The 18,004-nt window shown below is 55.3% G+C and overlaps 4 protein-coding genes across 4 annotated transcripts; all 4 read right to left on the bottom strand.

Annotated features, from left to right (window-relative positions):
* Positions 1-1,999: 1,999 nt before the first annotated feature.
* On the bottom strand, positions 2,000-2,647 carry TRAVEDRAFT_48098 (uncharacterized protein; the record flags this gene model as incomplete). The annotated part of the gene is made up of 1 exon (XM_008040268.1): positions 2,000-2,647. The coding sequence occupies one exon, from the start codon at positions 2,645-2,647 to the stop codon at positions 2,000-2,002; it is 648 nt and encodes a 215-aa protein (XP_008038459.1).
* A 541-nt stretch (positions 2,648-3,188) lies between these two features.
* Positions 3,189-4,475, bottom strand: TRAVEDRAFT_20789 (uncharacterized protein; the record flags this gene model as incomplete). Its single annotated transcript, XM_008039948.1, has 2 exons — positions 3,189-3,791; positions 3,846-4,475. 2 exons carry the CDS (start codon positions 4,473-4,475, stop codon positions 3,189-3,191), a joined length of 1,233 nt encoding a protein of 410 aa, XP_008038139.1.
* Positions 4,476-8,771: 4,296 nt separating this feature from the next.
* TRAVEDRAFT_48095 (uncharacterized protein) lies at positions 8,772-10,754 on the bottom strand (the record flags this gene model as incomplete). Its single annotated transcript, XM_008040267.1, has 1 exon — positions 8,772-10,754. The coding sequence occupies one exon, from the start codon at positions 10,752-10,754 to the stop codon at positions 8,772-8,774; it is 1,983 nt and encodes a 660-aa protein (XP_008038458.1).
* A 2,753-nt stretch (positions 10,755-13,507) lies between these two features.
* TRAVEDRAFT_20788 (uncharacterized protein) lies at positions 13,508-16,304 on the bottom strand (the record flags this gene model as incomplete). The annotated part of the gene is made up of 10 exons (XM_008039947.1): positions 13,508-13,699; positions 13,988-14,042; positions 14,101-14,276; positions 14,401-14,528; positions 14,797-14,905; positions 15,040-15,157; positions 15,247-15,550; positions 15,604-15,692; positions 16,036-16,102; positions 16,259-16,304. 10 exons carry the CDS (start codon positions 16,302-16,304, stop codon positions 13,508-13,510), a joined length of 1,284 nt encoding a protein of 427 aa, XP_008038138.1.
* Between the last annotated feature and the right edge of the window lie 1,700 nt (positions 16,305-18,004).

The following is an 18,004-nucleotide window of genomic DNA, read 5'->3' as shown; positions in this document are numbered from 1 at the left end:
GCCTTGCTATTATATCAGCATGGGCTCGGAACCTATTCCCGGTGAGTACTCTTCTATAGCAGTGTCTTCATGGCAGTCTGACACCTCAATCACAGACTCACTTCCTCGATTGGCCCCTCCCTACGGTAGAGAATGCTCATATTAGTGTGTAGTCACCTGTAGGCCCATAGAAGTACTATCATGACATCTAGCTTGTATTGTGAGCCCAATGAAGCGTCCATATGAACCTCTGTGTGATTCTATGGCTCTTACCCTTGTAAATGGAGGGTTACCCACCCGTGGAATGGATACCCATGGGTAGCGGTACCTGTGCACGGGGTAACCCTAACCCTAAAAACCCCCGGGTACACGGGTAGGGGTTTTTGCAGGTAAGGGTACGGGTGGCTTTGGAGGTATCCCGGGGTATACCCCTGCCACTGCCTAGACGCTAGCGTTCGCACCTGCGAACCCCACCACTCCGCAAAACCCCGCGCCCGTCCCCGCCGCCGCGCCTACTACACCACACGTCCAGATGGACGTGGACACCTTACCACCGCCAGATCAGGCATCACCGCCTCCTGCTTCCACCGACAACGTCGACGGCACGGAGGCGCGACAAGAAGGAGGTGAAGCGCGGGGAGCTCCGAACGCGGAGGAGGCGGAGAAGTCGGCCGAGGAGGAGCAGTGAATGGACCCTCGTGGTCCCCTCTCCGTACCTCTAGGTACTTAAACCCACCCAGACGTCGCACCACCGTCATGGTGTATATACTGGTGCTGGACGCTACCGCGTCCACCTACCCGCCGCAGAAATGCGAGCACTTCACCATTCGGACGGATCACCCCCGTTGCGAACGAGCATTCTGGGTGAATGGACGCAGACGCGTCCTCGTAGCGCGTCGAAACCGACGGGGCTATGATGTATCATAGCGGCTTCAACACCGCACCCTTGTACTATAGGGCCCATGTGTGTGCAGCACATGGAACCCATGTAAATACTGTGCAACCATCACTCAAAGTTGTGACCCTTACTCCATTGTATTATTATTTGGAGACCCGGCACGGGTCTAGGGAGGGAGAGTGTAAGAACCCGACGGTTCGTACTTACTGCCGGCACTCCCTAGTGCCTGGACGGGAACGTCCACTTCAGTAGGAGAAGGTGTTCTCCGGGAATCACGGAGAACTAGCGCATCTAGGCGCCCGTAGATTAGATACCACAAGTCCTGTATCGTACGTAAGCGTACGGCGCCCGAAGGTTCGGGCCTCGGGCGCCTGGTGGGGGCAGAGTTCTACCACCCCCCACCATCCAGCGAGTACGCCGAGCAATCAAGCCCGGTCCAGAGTACTTGCGGGATTCGGGGAGTCGTGGGACTCGCGTACACTTACACCAGCGCTTACTGCGCTGGGCTTGTGGATGTACGATGCCCGTAACGACCTCGTTCGGGGTCGTTACACTCTCCCCCTCTAGACACGACATACGGGTCGTGTTGTATAGTACAATGTGATGATGAATGCCTGCAACTTGTAGCAGTGCTAGCACCGAAATATACAAGGTCGCGCGCGGTGCGTACACGACCCTTTTGTTATATACAAGGGTGATGGAGGAGCCAATTGGGGCTCCTTGACAATACCGAACCACAAAACATTTCATATACAATGTTTGGCTGCAAATTGGAGCAGCACTACCATCTGAATGTATTTGTGCGAGATGGTTGCACGTGTGGTGGTGGTGAGGTATACACAACGCCATGTGGACATTGTGAGAAGGCGAGAATGACTGCAACGTGAAGCAGTACTACCGTATTGTAACACGATACGGTCGCGGAAGGTGGGTTTATTCGTTTTTAAGACTGCCAAGCGAGGCAGTTATACCGTATGTTCGAGCGCGATACGGTCACGCTAGAAAGGCGAGCTGAAACAGACTGCAAATGGGAGCAGTCCTACCGTCATATGGTAGTAGATGTGCGCATGACAGATGCGCGTGCGGACTCTTGATGCGAACGAACCTCAGCTGAGGGTTCGTTTATGCGGATGCGGGAGAGAGGACGTGGGTGGGGGAGCTGGCGTGACTGGACCCCGACCCCGCCGATGATCGAGGCGCCGGGGATGGCACCCGGGACCCGACAGACGCAGCGTCCGCCGTGCCCTGGACGTCCTCCATAGGCCTGGTGGGGCTGTATGGGGGAGGAGCAACCTCCTCGGCAATTGGAGCCGCCGAGGTAGCCGACACGGGCGGAGCATCCGTGGTGGTAGGCGCGACGGTGGGCGCAGGAACATTGTCGGGCTCGACCTGCATGGGATGGTCAGCGACGATTGTGCCGGGCATCACCATGAGCGACGTGTCACTCTCGTCGATAGGCCCCAACACCATGTTGTTGGGTACATACCCAACATCAGTGATGCTGTTGGGTCCACCATCCGTGAAGGGCGAGTTGTCGGTTACCTCGCGGCCTCCACGCTCGTTGCAGTTGCGCCGCGCGAGCAGCATGTACCGGTCCGCCATCAGCACGGTGACGCCGCGCAAAGCGTACCAGCGCGCCATCTGGAAGAGCGTCGCAAAGCCGACGTTGTTGGGGTACGGCGCCGGGCGGAACTGACTAGCCACCGGGTATTGGCCAGTGGTGATCAGGTGCTGGTAAAGCCCAGGCACCGAGAACAACCAGCTGGTCATGCTGATCCAACGACCGCGTTCGGCGGTCGGAGTGTCTCACGGAATGAGCTGCCGTGAGAGCAGATGGAATGCCACGCTGAATTCGGTCGGCCTCCTGCTGCTGAACTCACATTCCATCTACACAGGAATGCGGCCCCTGCCCACAGACATCCAATTCTGCCAGTCGCTGACACTGTCGTCGAGCGTCGGTTGGTTGTATATGGGCTCGGTGCGCGCAGCTCCTTTCTGCCGCTTGATCTCCTTCCAGTCCGGTCCCGCGCGTGTGGGCCAGGGAAGGTGCGACGTCAACATGTGCTCGTAGCCCGGGGGTGTGTCTCCCCAAGGCGAAGCTCCACGCGGCCCTTCTGGGCGGCGCCACTGCGACTGCAGCACTTGCAGGCTGCGCACTCCCGTTAGCTCAGGCCTTCAATTGACCTGGCCTATGAGGTCGTGGACGCGGTGCGCGATCTCGCCCGTGTCGGTCTGCGCGTCGTTGATGAGGCGACTTGCGTCGTTGCCACTCAACAGCACGTAGTTGTAGTAGTGCCCCGTCAGCCGTGGGTCACTGTCCGTGGGGGGGGGCCATGAGGTGGTGGGGCCATCCTGGCACCACGCAGGTTGACTGAGCCGTGAAGGAGCTCATCGAGAATGGCGCGCCTTGTCCGGGCGCAGCCTGTGCGCTGGGGTTGCAACGCGCTTTGCGGTACCGCCGACGCTCCGCCAGCCGCCGTATCCGGTGCTCATCGACCTCGTCGTCACTCGAGGCGTTCTCAAAGTCGACTATGGGGTGCTCAGCAGGTGACCTGGACACCATGGCCTGGTATGACCCAGAGGGCCCAGCCATGTTTTGAGCGGAGTAGGGTGTCGCAAACAACATGGAGGGCCCAGCCATGCTTGGCTGAGCGGTGTACGGTGCCGTGAACGAAGTTGAGGGCCCCGCCATGCTCGGCTGCACAGAGTACGACATCAAGAATGACGCCGAGCTCATCGTGCCCGCGCTGCTCGAGCCAGCGATGGGAAGCGGGTCCATGTTACACCTCCGAGGGCTTTCCTCCCTCGGATCCCGGCGACAGTGCAACGTGCTCTGGTTGGGAGGCATGGTGAGCCTTGTCGACAATGTTGCTGTCGTCAACTGGGCCTGTCTTCGCCGCTGCTCCTCCTTGAGCTGTCAGCGAGCCTTGTTGCGCTCCTGCTCCAGCCTGTCTCGGATGATGCGGACCTCGTTGCGCTCCTCTCGGTAGCGATGCAAGCGCTCCTGCTCTGAGTCGTACTCCGCTTGCAGCGTCTGCAGACGGGTTTTGAGTTCCGCAATGTGTTCGCGGTCCCTTCCCCCCTCCGAGCGAGTGTGTCGCTCGAAGTGCGCCCAGAACCGGCCTTGTAGCTTGGTCTGGATGCGTGTCTGCACGTCCCGGAATGACTGCTTGGAAGCCCCTGCTGCGTAGTGGCGGAGGAACTCCGTGCACAACGGGCAGTTGCTCTCATGCGCGACCAGTGTCTGCTGGTCGGCCACGGGGGCCCATGTCATTGTTGAGAATGACATGAGGGGGATCCCCGCCGGAGGTCCATACTGCATGCCTATGTGTGGCATGCCCAGCATCTGCGGCGCCATCTGCTGTTGCTGCTGCTGCTGGGGCAGCCCGAAAGCGTACCCTGTTGAGGGCAACACCTGCGGGTACACCACCAGGTACTGTTGTTGGGCTACGCCGGGCGGGGCGTAGCTGGTCGACGCTTGTGGGGGTGCGACCATCGGGAATTGAGATCCTGACGCCACAGGAGCCGCTTGCTGCGACCCCTGCGCGTCCATGTCCATGGGCGTGTTGGTGCTGTTGCTGTTGCTGCCACCATTCATGCTTGAGGTTGCAAGTGTTGGTGGTGGTGTTTGGTGACTTGGCAGAGTTGGTTATGACCCTGCGAGGTCTCCGTTTATTTAAGCGCCAGCGGAGTTTCAATCACGTCGGTGGCTGAAATCTCGCGCGACGCGTCTCGGCGCTTGACTTCTTTGCGGTCACGCGCACGCTTTCGCCAGAGCTATGCTGAGCTCTGGTGCTTAGGCACACTTCTGCCTAAGTCTTTTGTGGCAACGCGCGCCACGACGATACTCCCATTAGACGACAGTACTCGGCTAATGCTACAAACTCCTTACAGTGCTCATACGGTTCCCAGGTGTGATCTCCTAGTGTCCACCTTACGTGGAATTGACACTTATTTCCCTTCCACTCGTGGCCCACTATTTCATCTACCAGCCACTCGGTAGATTCCTTGTTGCCGAAGTTGTAATATGACTTGGCTTCGCGATGCGGAAATATCGCATTGTTGTTGGGTTCGTAATGTCTCAACAATGAGATGTGGAATTGAGGATGGATCCTGTGGTTCTTCAGTTCCGCAGGCAGATCCAGGACGTAGTTGGACGTCTCTGGTATGCTCTCTACAATGGCATACCGGGCAACGTACTTGGGAACGAGCTTTCGTGCTCGTCCTTTCGGAGTCGACAAATTCTTAGTCGACAAATATACTTTGTCCCCGACCTCAAATTCGGGTTCTACCTGCCTGTGCTTATTGGCATGGCACGTTTGCCGAACCCTTGCCTCTATGATGGCGTCATGAGCCATTTCAAGGTAAGCCTTGGCTCGGAGTGCAAATTCTTGCACTCCCTTGAAAGGTGAATGAGTGATTATGCCACTCATCGACCGCGGAATGTATCCGTAGTTGAGTTCGAACGGTGCAAAGCCCATAGTCGAACTCACTGCTGAGTTTATAGCAAACTCAGTGATTGGTAGCTTCTCGTACCAATCTAGTTGGTCGGGCGAAACGTTCGCTCGAAGTATTTGAGTCACTGAGCGGATGCTTCGCTCACTGAGTCCATCCGTTTGTGGGTGGAATGATGTGGACATGAGTAGCTTTGCCCCCATAAGGCGATGCAATTCCTTCCAGAATTTGGAAGTGAACTTCGAATCCCTGTCCAACACTATGGACTCGGGTAGTCCATGAAGATGGACTATTTCTCTGAAGTATATCAGTGCCAAATCTGTGGCACTGTCTGTAGTACGAATAGGTATCAGATGTACCATAGACGTCAGTCTACATACAACTACCCATATGTAGTCATACCCGTTCGACGCTGGAAATGGTCCGAAGAAATCCATGGCCAATGAGGACCATGGAGCCGATGGAATCGGCATGCTATGCAGAAATCCATACGGCATCTGCGTACTAATCTTGGTCATATTACATACACCACAAGTCGTACAAAACTTGTCAATGTCCTTGCGCAGCGCAGGCCACCAAAACCATCTCCGTACGTATTCCGACGTGCGCTGAGGTCCCAAGTGACCAAGCGCGGTATGCGCTCGGTATATTACGAGCTCAGTGATGGCTTGTCGTTAGTGTAATGCGCGAGGTATGCACAATACTTCCTCGTCTAATCTGTTCTTGCTGTAGATCAGACCATCGCGCATGGTAAATGCGCGATGTTGAGTCGGTTGTTCCAAGATCTTACGGAACATCGGGTCTTCTTTATAGCCCGACTGAATGGCTTTAATGAAGCCATCATCAGCCTCCGCCCAGGACCGCAATGACGGTCCTGTTGACAGTGATTCTCCGAGGGACGGATTGTCCTCGGTATCAATACGGGTATTCGTATTGACTGTTGGTCTATGCGCGGCATACTGCACGGACAATATGTCGCGCTCTTCCACGGGTTCCCGCAATACCGTGGGGGGTTTCTCCACGGTTACTTGCTTGTTTGCAAGTCGCGACGATCTGCGAAGTACGCGGGCTGCTCGTAGTTCTATCAACCTGGAGAAGGGGAGGTCTTCTCCTTGCGGATCTAATCGGAGGTCCGCATTCACATAATCGAATTCTTCGGTTATGTTGTCCAATGTGTCGTTCTCGTGGTAGCGGGATAAACAATCCGCTACCTTGTTCAACTTACCTGGAATGTAGGTAATCGTCTTGTCAAAGCGGGACAAGAATTCATACCACCGTATCTGTCGGGGGTTCGGTCTATCGAGTCCTTCAAGGAACTTGAGTGCCTTGTGGTCGGTAACTATGCGTAGTTTCCGACCAATAAGCTTGTCCTCCCATTTGAACAAGCCTTCCATTATAGCTAGAGCTTCCTGCTCATAGGTGCGATACACCCATTGCGCAGACGTAAATTTCTTGGATAGGAAACCGGCAGGTCTACACGTCTGCCAGTCAGGACCTTGTCCGTACAACGCGCCAAGACCATATGTTGACGCGTCGCAGATGAGCCAAATAGGCTCATCTAAAGCCGGGTCTATCGGCTTTAGTATTGGCACTTTACACGCAAGTGCCTTTATCGATTCGAAGCACTTGTCGTGAAGTGATCACCACACAAATGGGCGATCATTGTGTACCATGTCCGATAACGGCGACGTATACGCCGTTACATCTGGCATGAAATGCGCCAGATAATTCACAAGTCCGAGGAAACGCTGCACCTCGTTGTACGAGCGAGGTGCTCTCCAACTACGGATACGGCTCATCTTGTCCGTATCCGCGTGGAGTCCCTTGTCGTCTATGTGGTGTCCAAGGCAATCCATGTCCTTGGAATATAAGTCGCACTTACTACGACTTAAGAAAAGTTGCGCTTCCCGCAGCTTTTGGAACACTATTCTTAAGTGTTCCTCATGCTCCTCCTTTGTGTTGGAGTACACGAATATATCGTCCAAGTAGACATGAACGAATCGGCTTATACAGTCACAAAATATGGCTGTCATCAACCGTTGGAAGGTGGACGGGGTGTTGGTGTCGCCCTGTTGCATAACCTCGCTCACGAACGTCCCGTAAGGCATCGCGAACGCGGTCTTCCACATGTCCTCAGCTACGATACGAATTTGCTCGTATGCGTCGGACAAATCAATCTTCGAGCGGTACTTCACTCGGGCGACGTCCATCCAGATCTGATCTTGATCCGGAAACGGTGTCAAATCGTGCACTGTATTCAGGTTGCGCTGTCGCGCATCAAGCACCGTTCGTAGCTTGCCATTCTTCTTGGCTACGCACAGGAGTGGCGCAGCTTGAGTGACTGTAATGGGTCTCCACCAACCCGCATTAACATAGCGATTGATTTTCGCTATGAGTTCCGGCTTGACTACATCTGCGCATCGTGGCAGATGATAGCGGTATTTCTTCGCTTTGTCAATGAGTGGAATGTGGTGGTTGATTTCCCGGAATGGAGGCAGCGTGTCCGGTGCTGGCCTCATGATATCCTCGGTGGCTGCATACCACCGTTCGCGGAGGACTTTCAGTTCCTCCTCTTCCTCGTCAATGACGAACCCAACATGGGTTCGTCTGATCTGCTCCTCTTCCCATTGTTCCTTGGCAATCTTATCAAGGAGTTCGTTGATGCCATATGGGTCTTCATTCCCATATCTATCTCATCGAGGGCCTTTCGACGAGTGCAACATCGGAATATAATGTTCGCTAATGTTTGGCGGCGAGCTGTTCTTAGCTCGCCCTTGATGTCGTTCAGGAATCGAAACGGCCTCTGTGCCATTCCCTCCCCTTCCTGACGACCTCTCGGTCTTCTCATAGCGCGAGTGGGGAGGTTCCACTTGCGTGGACTCCGCTATGCCCCGCTACTTCTGCTGGGATGCGATTCCTTCAAATTGGAATCGCGGCACCTTATTCTTAGGTACCGGTTTCAGTGTAGTTGAAACCTCGGTGTCGAATAATGGCAGCGTTTTGCCATTAATCTTAACTGTATTGGAGCCGAAATCCAATACCACACCATGTTTCCTGCAGAACGTGGTTCCGAGAATGATATCGTATTTGTCAATATCTACAACGTCAAAGTATTACGTTATTTTAACGGAGCCTACTCTGAGCTCCGCCTGCGCGCCATAGTTGATGCGCGTCTTACTGCCCTTGGTGCCCAGCTGTAGACCAACTGGCTCCGCCAAATCTATCCTATCCGCACGGCTGAGATAGGCTAACTCCGGCGTAATGGAGTCCGTCGTGCATCCCGAATCGAACAATGCCAGTGCAACGACATTGTTTACGGATATCTCAGCGCAAAGTGTGCGCTGAGACTGGATAGTTCTTGCGGGTTGCGCTGCAGGATCCTCTATACGGCGTACTTTATTGTCGTACAGCCATGCTTGCTTGTAGCCCTTCGTCAGGGCTACTGCCATTGTATGGAACTGGAAGGTTCGCTTTCCTCTCCTATTGGTGCAATACGCATAGCACCAAAGTAGTCCCCATCGTCGTCCCCTGACAACTGGTACAATTCGCCTTCAGGATCGTATTGAGATCCCTCCAGGTTATTGTCCGATGACGGATATATCCCGTCATCCTTCTTGTCCACTCCTTCAATAGCGTCTTCTTGCGCTTCTACCATGTCCCCAGCTCCGTCAGTAGCTGGGTCATTCTCAGGTACACCAGGATTGTCTTCCTGGTCCGAGTTATCGTTAATAACTCGTTGCGCGAACAAGCGTTGTCCTGACGCGGGTTTCTTTCCGAAGTTGGGGCACTTCGGGTCGCTCGCAAAGTGGCCTATCTGACCGCAGTTGTAGCACTTCAAAGGAGCCTTCTGTGATTGGTCGACCCTGACCACAGAAGCAGACTGCGGTCCCGAATGTGCCTGGTTTGGCACATTCGCACTTTGATTTCCACTCGAAGGCTTCTTAAAGCTTGACGTAGCTTTATAGTTTGGGTTACGCTGTGGTGGAGCGGAACTGGATGACTTCTTCATGGTTGTCCGCACGCCTGGGTTTGGGCGTGCTTCCCCCGATGTTTTTGGGGTGGTACTCGAGGAATTGCCAGTACGGGTAAGCTCCCGTGCCTGTTTCCTCGCAGTCATAGCTTGAGAACTCTGTTCAATTGTGTACGCAGCTTGGTATAGCTGCGTGATGTCGGTCTCGTACGGCGATAGACCATTTAATACGGTCATGACCTGCACAATGTCATCGGGCAGCGCGCTGATGAATTTACTATGCAGCTGGTATGGCGTAGGTCGTTCCCAGAGTCGGACCGACGTGTAGAGTAGCCGTTCATACAAGGCGGCTACTCCGCCTTCACTGGCTTTGTACTTCAGCAAAGCATATTGTTGCTCCGCCCTCAGGTTCAGGTCCTTGTGGATGAACCTGCAATACATGGCTATTACGACTTCTTCGAATAGCCAGTCCTTCTTTTCTCTAGAAGGAGACTGTACCGTGTTGTACAGCCAGTTAGTGGCTTCTCCGCTAACAGCTTGCCCAAGAATGCGGACACGCTCTCGATCTAGCTCAGGACCCATAATCCTGAGCGTATTGAAATACTCGAGAAGGCCTCGTAGCCATACTTCGAGTGCGTCGAGGTCATCCTTCCCGTCGTACGTCTTGGGTGGCAGTAGCTTCACCACCTTGAGGTACGCAGGGGGATCCCCGATGGGCGCAGGGCCCACCATTTTGTCTATCATCTGCAGTAAACGATTGATAGTTATACTATCACGAGGTCCATATGTGGGCCCCGTGTAGACCATATCATTATTCTGACCCGCGGGTGCGGTCAGAGGCTCCCATCCAACACGGGTGGACAGTCCCATAGATCGGCGTGGATTACGCCAATCCTGCGTGTGATCCACGCGGCCTGTTCGATACGCAGGTCCTTGCGATGCGGACATCTGCGCAGTATAAGGCTCCTGCGTGCCCATGTGCGCACCCGAATCCAGTGGGTGCGTAGTAGCCCTCGATCCGTATTGAGGATCAAAAGCTACGTTCTGCGGTGCTTGCGGAACGTCCTCTGGAGGTAGAAGCCCCGCATTGTGAAGCTGCTGTTCACGACCCGCATCAATCTGGTCTTGTGGACTGACTAGCGCAGCTTCTACTTGCTGTGCTTCTGCTGACTGGTCGGAATGCCAGTCACTGAGGTGCGTGTCGATGGTAGTTTGTTCCATCGGCGGTTCTTCGCTGTCGTCGTCACCAGCCACCATTTGGGCTGGTCCTGTTATTGCAGCAGCCGGAGTATTCGGCTGCAGAGTGTGCTGGTCCTCGTAGTCTTCGTCATCCTCAAAGATATCGTTGAGGCCCAGTGCCACCAATGCATTGTTGATGTTGCGGTTGGACTCTTCTTCAGCTTCGCGAACCTGTTGCTGAAGTTCCTTGTACCTGCGCCGAGAATTGCGCATGGCGTCACGTAGCCGCTGCATGTCCTCAGGTCTGAAAGACGTGCCCGTTGCTGCTTGCGCGGTGCGACTGGGAGACCTCGATAGTCGGCCTTCCTGCGATGGCCCCGCCTGAGCCACGCGACTGTGTGGTCGTGACCTCGGGCCAGTCGAACCCGGTCGTTCATGTGTAGGAGACCGGGGTGCATTAGTCCCCGGTTGTTGAGTTTGCGCGAACGAGTGTCGCGAATTTGCTGCTAGTCGTTGCCTACAGCCCCAAGAGTGGGACTGTTTATCGAAAACGGCGACTGCCAGCTGCCAGGACGTGCACCAGGCGGATTGCTAGCGCCTGGTTCGGCGGTAGGAGAGTGTCCTTGACAACCACTGGTGGTGGTCGTCCTGCCTCGCGATGTGTCGCGAGGAGGCACCGTCGAGGTTGACGGGCCAGCCGCGGTGGCACGTACTCTCGATGTTTGTCGAGAGTGTACCGCGCCTGACATGGCACATTCTAGGGGGTTGTGATGAGGGGAAGAAGGGTGCGTCTGACGCCCCTCGGTGTTGGGGTTCTGTGACTGGTCCATGGTTGCTTTATTGGGCGATATCGGGTGGTTTAAGGTTAGAGTTCAGTAGTGACGTGGACCACATCGAGCCCCAAATCAGGCGAATATCACGGTGAGAGTAAAAAAGTGTAAAACTCACGTATGGGGGGCGCAATCTGTTGCCCCTTTCCCGCAAGTACTCTGGTCCGGGCTCTATTGAGGCTCGGCGTACTCGTAGGATAGTGGGGCAGGTAGAAAGGCTGCCCGCACTAGGCGCGCGGGTTCCGAATACCCGCACGCCGCACGCGTCTATTTAATACATCATTATCTTATCTCTGCCCAGCACGTATGGCGCTGGGCTCGTGGATGTACGATGCCCGTAACGACCCGATCCTGGGTCGTTACACAAGCAGAGAGCGGTATTAGAAGGTGCGCGAGCTTGCACGGGGTTTTTACAAGCTGCAGGAGGTAGTACAAGGCCGGGAACGCCGAGACGCGCCCTGAGCGCCGTATTACAAGCAGGTGCAGATTATACAAGCTGCGTGTTCGCTCATGCGCGTTTTACAAGCTGCGGGAGGTTAGTACAACCCGGAGAGAGCCGAGACGCACCCGGGAGGGAGTATTACAAGCAGCTAGACGATGTACAAGCACTGGAGCAATATTACAAGCTATTAACAAGCCATGGGCCTTCAGTAGAGTATTACAAGTAGTGGCAGATTGTAAATAAGGGCCTAGGGAGGTTCTACAAGGGTTGTTAAAAGGATTGTTAATATGTGGGCCAGCTTGTAATTGTACAACCTGTGTTCACTAAATACACAACCATTTTACCACACTAATGGCTAGTTGTAAAACAACATTGGCGACTACAGGTGGGTATTCGACTCGTATAAACAACCTTTAAACCCGATATAAGCAGCGGCAGAAGGCCTGGGAGCCAGGCTCGAGATCTGAGTGAAAGTCAGCGAGAGTCAGAGCGAGCGAGCAACGCCAGCATCGACGTCGTTTCTACAGCCCACGCGCAGAAGAGAAAAAAACATAGTCCTGAGCTTGGGCCAGTTAAGCGCAGGCGAGGTGAAGCAAGGTCAAGTCAGAGTCCAGAGCAGCGACTACGACTCTGTGATGACGTCACGCGCCGGTCGATTCTTCTGATTGGTCAATGACTTCTCCAAGGCGCCCGCCGCTCTGCTCGTTGAACGCAGGCGTCTCCTCTCGCTCTTTCTCTCTTTCTGCGCCGACGCCGTCTGGCCATCCAGAACTTCGCTCTGTCTCTCTACCTTTTGAATGACTAGGAATCCGACCTTGGCTCTTTCTCTGCTATCTATCACTGGCCCCGCCTGCGTTGCCAGTTGCTGAGCCCTCCCGTACGTGCCACGTGCGACTCACCCGATCTCCGGGGTGAGCCCTCTCTCCTTCGTGCGTTATACCCTTTCCTCGTCAAGACTATGCTTGTAGTGTACTACATGCGCAAGACCTCTGATCCTATGGGCGAGGACCTACCGAGCCATTACATGCTCTTTTCGCACGAGCGACCCGTTGCCATGTACGTTGTCAATTTCTGCAGCCTCGTCGCACACTCACCACTGGAGGCTCTACCTCTACATCAACAGTAAAATATGGTGCTGGTATGGGTGAGGCATCCAAGGCACATCGTAGTACACTCAAGGTGAGCGAAGAAGCCATGGAATGGTACATGATAATCGCTGACGCTCCATGTCTATATCCTCTCTGCTGGCCCAAAGTTGCGCGCGGGACGCCGTCGCAGCCCCTATTCGTACTCCATAGGAGCGGAAGTATCTACGGTACGCATGCTCGCGCTTTCAAACGCCTCTGACTGCGCCGTCTTCGCTTCCCACAAACATCGGGACATCTGCATTATGGATCCAGCCCAGCAATCTGCCCGCCGCCGCTCTTCTTGTAACGTGCCTTTATTTCTCGGCTGCCGGTCACTGGACGCTCGCGCGCACTACAGCCACCTATCTGCTGCAACGCAGATGAATGAATATACTACGCCAGGGGAGACACAAACCTCGCCGATCCAAGGTGCGTGCTTGAGCGATGAAGAGAGCTAAATTAACTCAGATAGCGACACGGACGGCGCGAGGAACGGGCTCTGAGCATGTCGCGTCCGTTGGATACAGAAACACACGGGTGCGAGACCGCTCCCCGGCGCGGCGGTCCTGGAGCGCGCTCGACGCGTAGGGTGCCTAGCCACGCGCGTCCTTGGAGACCACCGTGGGTTCATACGTGCGTCGTGTCGTTTCTGAAGGACTCCGCAGAATCGTTCGTCGTCATCCGACGCAGAGACAGCACGAGCAGACGGTGTTCCGTCCAGTGGGGAGAGTGTCCGGGATCCCGCTGGACTTCTTTCGATCGGTGGCCCGTGTTGCGCGGGTAGACTGCGCCCGCACCAATTCCGTCGATATGCGGGTGCTAGGAGCCCGTCAGTGTGCGGGTTCCTACGACCGGGAGCAAGGCTGCGAGTGCAGCCGGCGGTTTGGGGGCGAAGCCAAGCAACCTCGGTCACTACCTATCGAGTGACCAAGCCTTCGGCGCGCTGACGATGCTGATCAGTGTGTATGATACAGTGCCCTTGAACAGTCTGTGTATGGCAGAATCTCTCACGCTACCACCTCGCGTGGAAGCAAGCCCGTCGCCCCCTCACACACGAGTCATTTTGCCGCATCGCCCATCAGGCGTGAACGGTGGCCCAGTACGTACCAGGTCCGTGCTCCCCGTGCCGGCCCCGTGCGCGTCGGCGCTCAGCATGGGTATTCTCGCCGACATGAGGGCGGCGGCGGCGTCATCGAGCAGCCACGTTCACGGACACGCACCTGCCGTCGCTGTCCCAGACAGCTCCGATGGGGCATGCAAGGTCTGCGACGAGGAGGGCAGCCTCGCGATATGGAGAATATGCACATGCAACAGCAAATATGTGCGTGCCTATGGGCACTGAAGCTAACGCGCACTCGTCCCGATGCAGCTTCGTAGCAGCGAACGCCTGCCCGTCCTATCGGTGCTAATTGTCACGAACGCTATGTAATCCGTCTGTTCGCATACGCCGCTGGGCGGAGAGCTAAAACTAAAACATTCCCCATATCCTAGGCGTACTTCCGGGAGACCTGGGGCCACACATTGCGCTCTTTGCGCTCCTTATCTGCCCTCAGGCCGGGATCAGCACGACCACGCCAGCCCTTCTGGGACTTTGCGAGAATCGCATGCTCGATATCAGGAAGACCGCCTATGGACTCTCTCGTGCTCGCTGCCAGGGATGTGCACCTCCCTCGTATCATCCATTAAGGTGTCTTGCGATGCGCTGTCGACCTGCGGATATGTGTGGAGTTGAGCCGAGTTTTCCGAATTTGTCTGTGCAGGCGTGTCTCATGTGGGAGCCTAGAGCTCACGAGACCTCTTCCCGTTCAGGAGCGTAGAAATACGAATGTGAGTGACAGATATCGATTCACGTATAAAGGGCGGTTTGCTTCGGCCGTGTATGTATATTTTCCCATCGCTAGATAGTTTATAAAAACCTTCGCATTGCCAAATGTCAGTGCGCTCGTCCTCGGCGACGTCGCCGCTCGCACCATCGGACCTCATCTGCCATTCAAGCGGCGGCTCGTCGCTTCGCAGCGTCGGAGGCTGTAGAATATGTGTCTGTGTTCCGCTCTCTACCTCCGCTCTCTACCCGTGTCTCGTAGCGTTTATGCAAGTCTACAACCATTCTTGGTATTCCTCCCTTCGCACGGCCGTGTATCCGTCCCGTCCATACATACGACAGAAAACGCCATCATCCACCTCCCCGCCGCTTCTTCTGCAAAGGAACTCGGACCGATTCCAGTGCTGTCCCTGAAATCAACACCTTCAGCATCGCTATACGGCTGAAGCTCGGGCCTATATGAGTGCTCACACTTAAATCAAGGAGTTCAGCATCGCTATACGGCTGTGCTAGGATAGAGCACTCGCCGCAAAGACGGACGTACGAAAGCGAGGCGATTCCCGCGATCGCGGCCGTTGAAGAGAAGTCCAGCGCTCCTTCAGCTGGGACAGGCCCGGTCTGCACCCGCCGCGAGACGCCGCACCCTTCTTTGCCGGGGCGTGCCCCCGCATTCCACCCCGCCTCGACGCTTCTACGCTGGTATTCTGGGCGAGGACTGTGCGTGGCATGCCTTCGCAAGCCTTCCCTGCATAGCATACCTCGTGGCGACGGCCCGAGGCCACCCGGGGCCGCAGGGGGCTTCCCGTCGCTATCGATGGTGTCGGTCATGTCGACGGCAAACGAGCACACTGCCAGAAACAACGCCGGGTGAGCAATATGCTGTTAATCCAAAACCGCGTACATGCCTTGATAGACACGGCGATGTCCAGATGCACGAACCGAATCGCTGGTTCTTCGCCATCCACAGGCTCGACGCCCTCGACAAACGACCTAAAGAACATTTCGGAAGCACAGGACCGTGCTCGGGAGCTGTGGCTCTGCATATCTGACGCATCGGGATGCGGATCGGGGAAAGAGAAGGTGGCCAGACAGACCAAATACGCGCTGTGCCCGTAGATCTGTCCGCCGCCTTCTTCGTTCGAGTCGAATGGCGTCTGCGAGAAACAGCCGTGCTTGTCTGTGTGCAGCTCGACCCGGAACGAGTCTGAGGTCTGCTAGACGTGGAGATCAGGGCAACAATTCGTCCAGTAAACAGCAGATGAACGAACAATCCCGAATGGAGCTACGTACGCGATTCAGCGAATATAGTATCGACGCATGACGCGTAACTCACCGTGTGGGCGTGGTGACGTCAATAGTTGTCTTCGGCTTGAACGTAGTCTTGCTGTAGTAAATTGTATCTGTACGTCGATAGTGAGGACATATGTACCATTGACGGGAGCGACGGACGAGATGATCTTACCATACAGAACACTCCGACTCAGCGTCGATATTGGCGATCTCGACGTCCGATTTCCGTCCTAGTCTGTCCGTAGACGCCGAATGCCGGTGCGTACCACACGATCTGCTACCTCTGGGCCCGTTTGTAGAAGCACCTGGCATGTTCTTCGTGAGCAAGGTAATCACGGCCGAGTTGAGGCTGATATGATGGGCATGAGCGGGTAAACAGACTGACAAAACGAGTGCATGCGTACGGGATTCGGATTTGCGTAATTGCGAGCGCGAACGCACATATATGCCGTGGCAGAATTGGCAATATGTACAGGGATATGGGGCATGGCCTATCTCAAGTTGAACTCAGTGGAAGGCAGAGGTGGAGGAAACGCAAGAAACCTTACGATGATTTGATAGAGGTACTTCTTCAGTTCCGAACGATACCTGCGCCGACGAACGAGTGGTGTGATATCCAAAGCGGTGGTACCCTTGTAGGGTTAGAAGGAGGAGGATAAGAGACACGAGGTGGGGAGAGATGCCGATGATCGCTCGCATCTCGAGGAAGGCTTCCTCGAGCGGTGCGAGGGGCGAAAAGAGACATACTAGAAACGCGGTCTCAGATGCGTAGATCTATCAATACGTCCCTACTCAACTACACGCCCTCTTCAAGACCGTAGATGTTTATTCTGCGTGATTTTGGCGCCTAGAGACGTGAGCGTCTTGGCCGTCTCCTCCTTCGGAGCGTCACTAAACAGATGATTTGTGCTGAGGCTAGCACGCTTGAACCGGCGAGCAGAGGAGTGAGAATCCTCGGGATTCGTGGCGTCTACTCCGGTGTCAGCGATGGAAGATGGCGCGCTGGGGTCTACGAGATGTAGAATGACGACGTTTGGAAGAGACGAGGGACGACTGAGCAGGCAAAAGCCAGAGCCGCGCAGAAAAGCCGCCACGAGGCAATGACATCACGCGTCATTCCGATTCCACAAAGAATCGGTCTTGCCTATGAGAAATGGATCGGTCACGTGAATCCAGGTGAACCCGGCTTCGTCCGTGGGTTTCCGTAAATTTCCTTCATTCCAGGGCGCTTGAATCAGCTTGCCTTTGTTTGTCCTTTGTGGCGTCTGCACCTCGCAACACGGACGCGACTCGCTCACTTTGCGTCCTATCCGCCTCGTCGACTTTTCACTATCGTCCCCCCTGTTCAGGGATTCCCCTGGATGCCTCCACAAAGCCTTTCTTGCGCTTTTATATCACTATATGCACCCATACCGATGGCTTACAGAGCACGCTGCGAGAGCTGATAAGTTGTAAGTGCCTTACTAGCGTTAGTATCCCCTCATATCGAGCAGTAGTGTCTAATTCGGTCCGCTTCCCCGCAGGTATCCAACGCGTCGAGAATATGTATTCAGATCGATACGTGGCCGCGGACATCATTCCGCCGTGCGACCCATTCGCTCGTTGTGTGAGCTGACTGCAGCTGCATGTTGTGTGGTAGTGGTCGACTAGACTGCCCAGCGCCCGCGTTCGCACTCCACTGAGCTCGCGCGAGCTGGGCCTCGCTCTTCTGTCGCCGTTTCTCTGGAGCATTCCTCAGCCCGTTGAAAGCCTTGGCAAGCTCGGTGTTCTGTCTTTCCTGCCGACTGCCACAAGCAGTCTCAGTTGCACGCTCAAACCGACCACCCGTCAGCGCTCCGCATGCATTCTCCTCGTGTGTATAGGTGGTTAATCTCGGTCTCACCTATCTCAAGCAATAATATAATGACACGCGCAGTGCCCGGCTCAGCGTCTCCGACCTCCACGCGAATTTCAGCTCATGTATATCATCGCGGTCGTGAGCCTTGCTGGCTCCGCCCGCGTCCCGCTCCTCC

Source organism: Trametes versicolor (genome assembly GCF_000271585.1).
Source record: "Trametes versicolor FP-101664 SS1 unplaced genomic scaffold TRAVEscaffold_6, whole genome shotgun sequence".
Classification (NCBI taxonomy): Eukaryota; Fungi; Basidiomycota; class Agaricomycetes; order Polyporales; family Polyporaceae; genus Trametes; species Trametes versicolor.
This window is presented reverse-complemented; position numbering and strand designations above follow the sequence as displayed.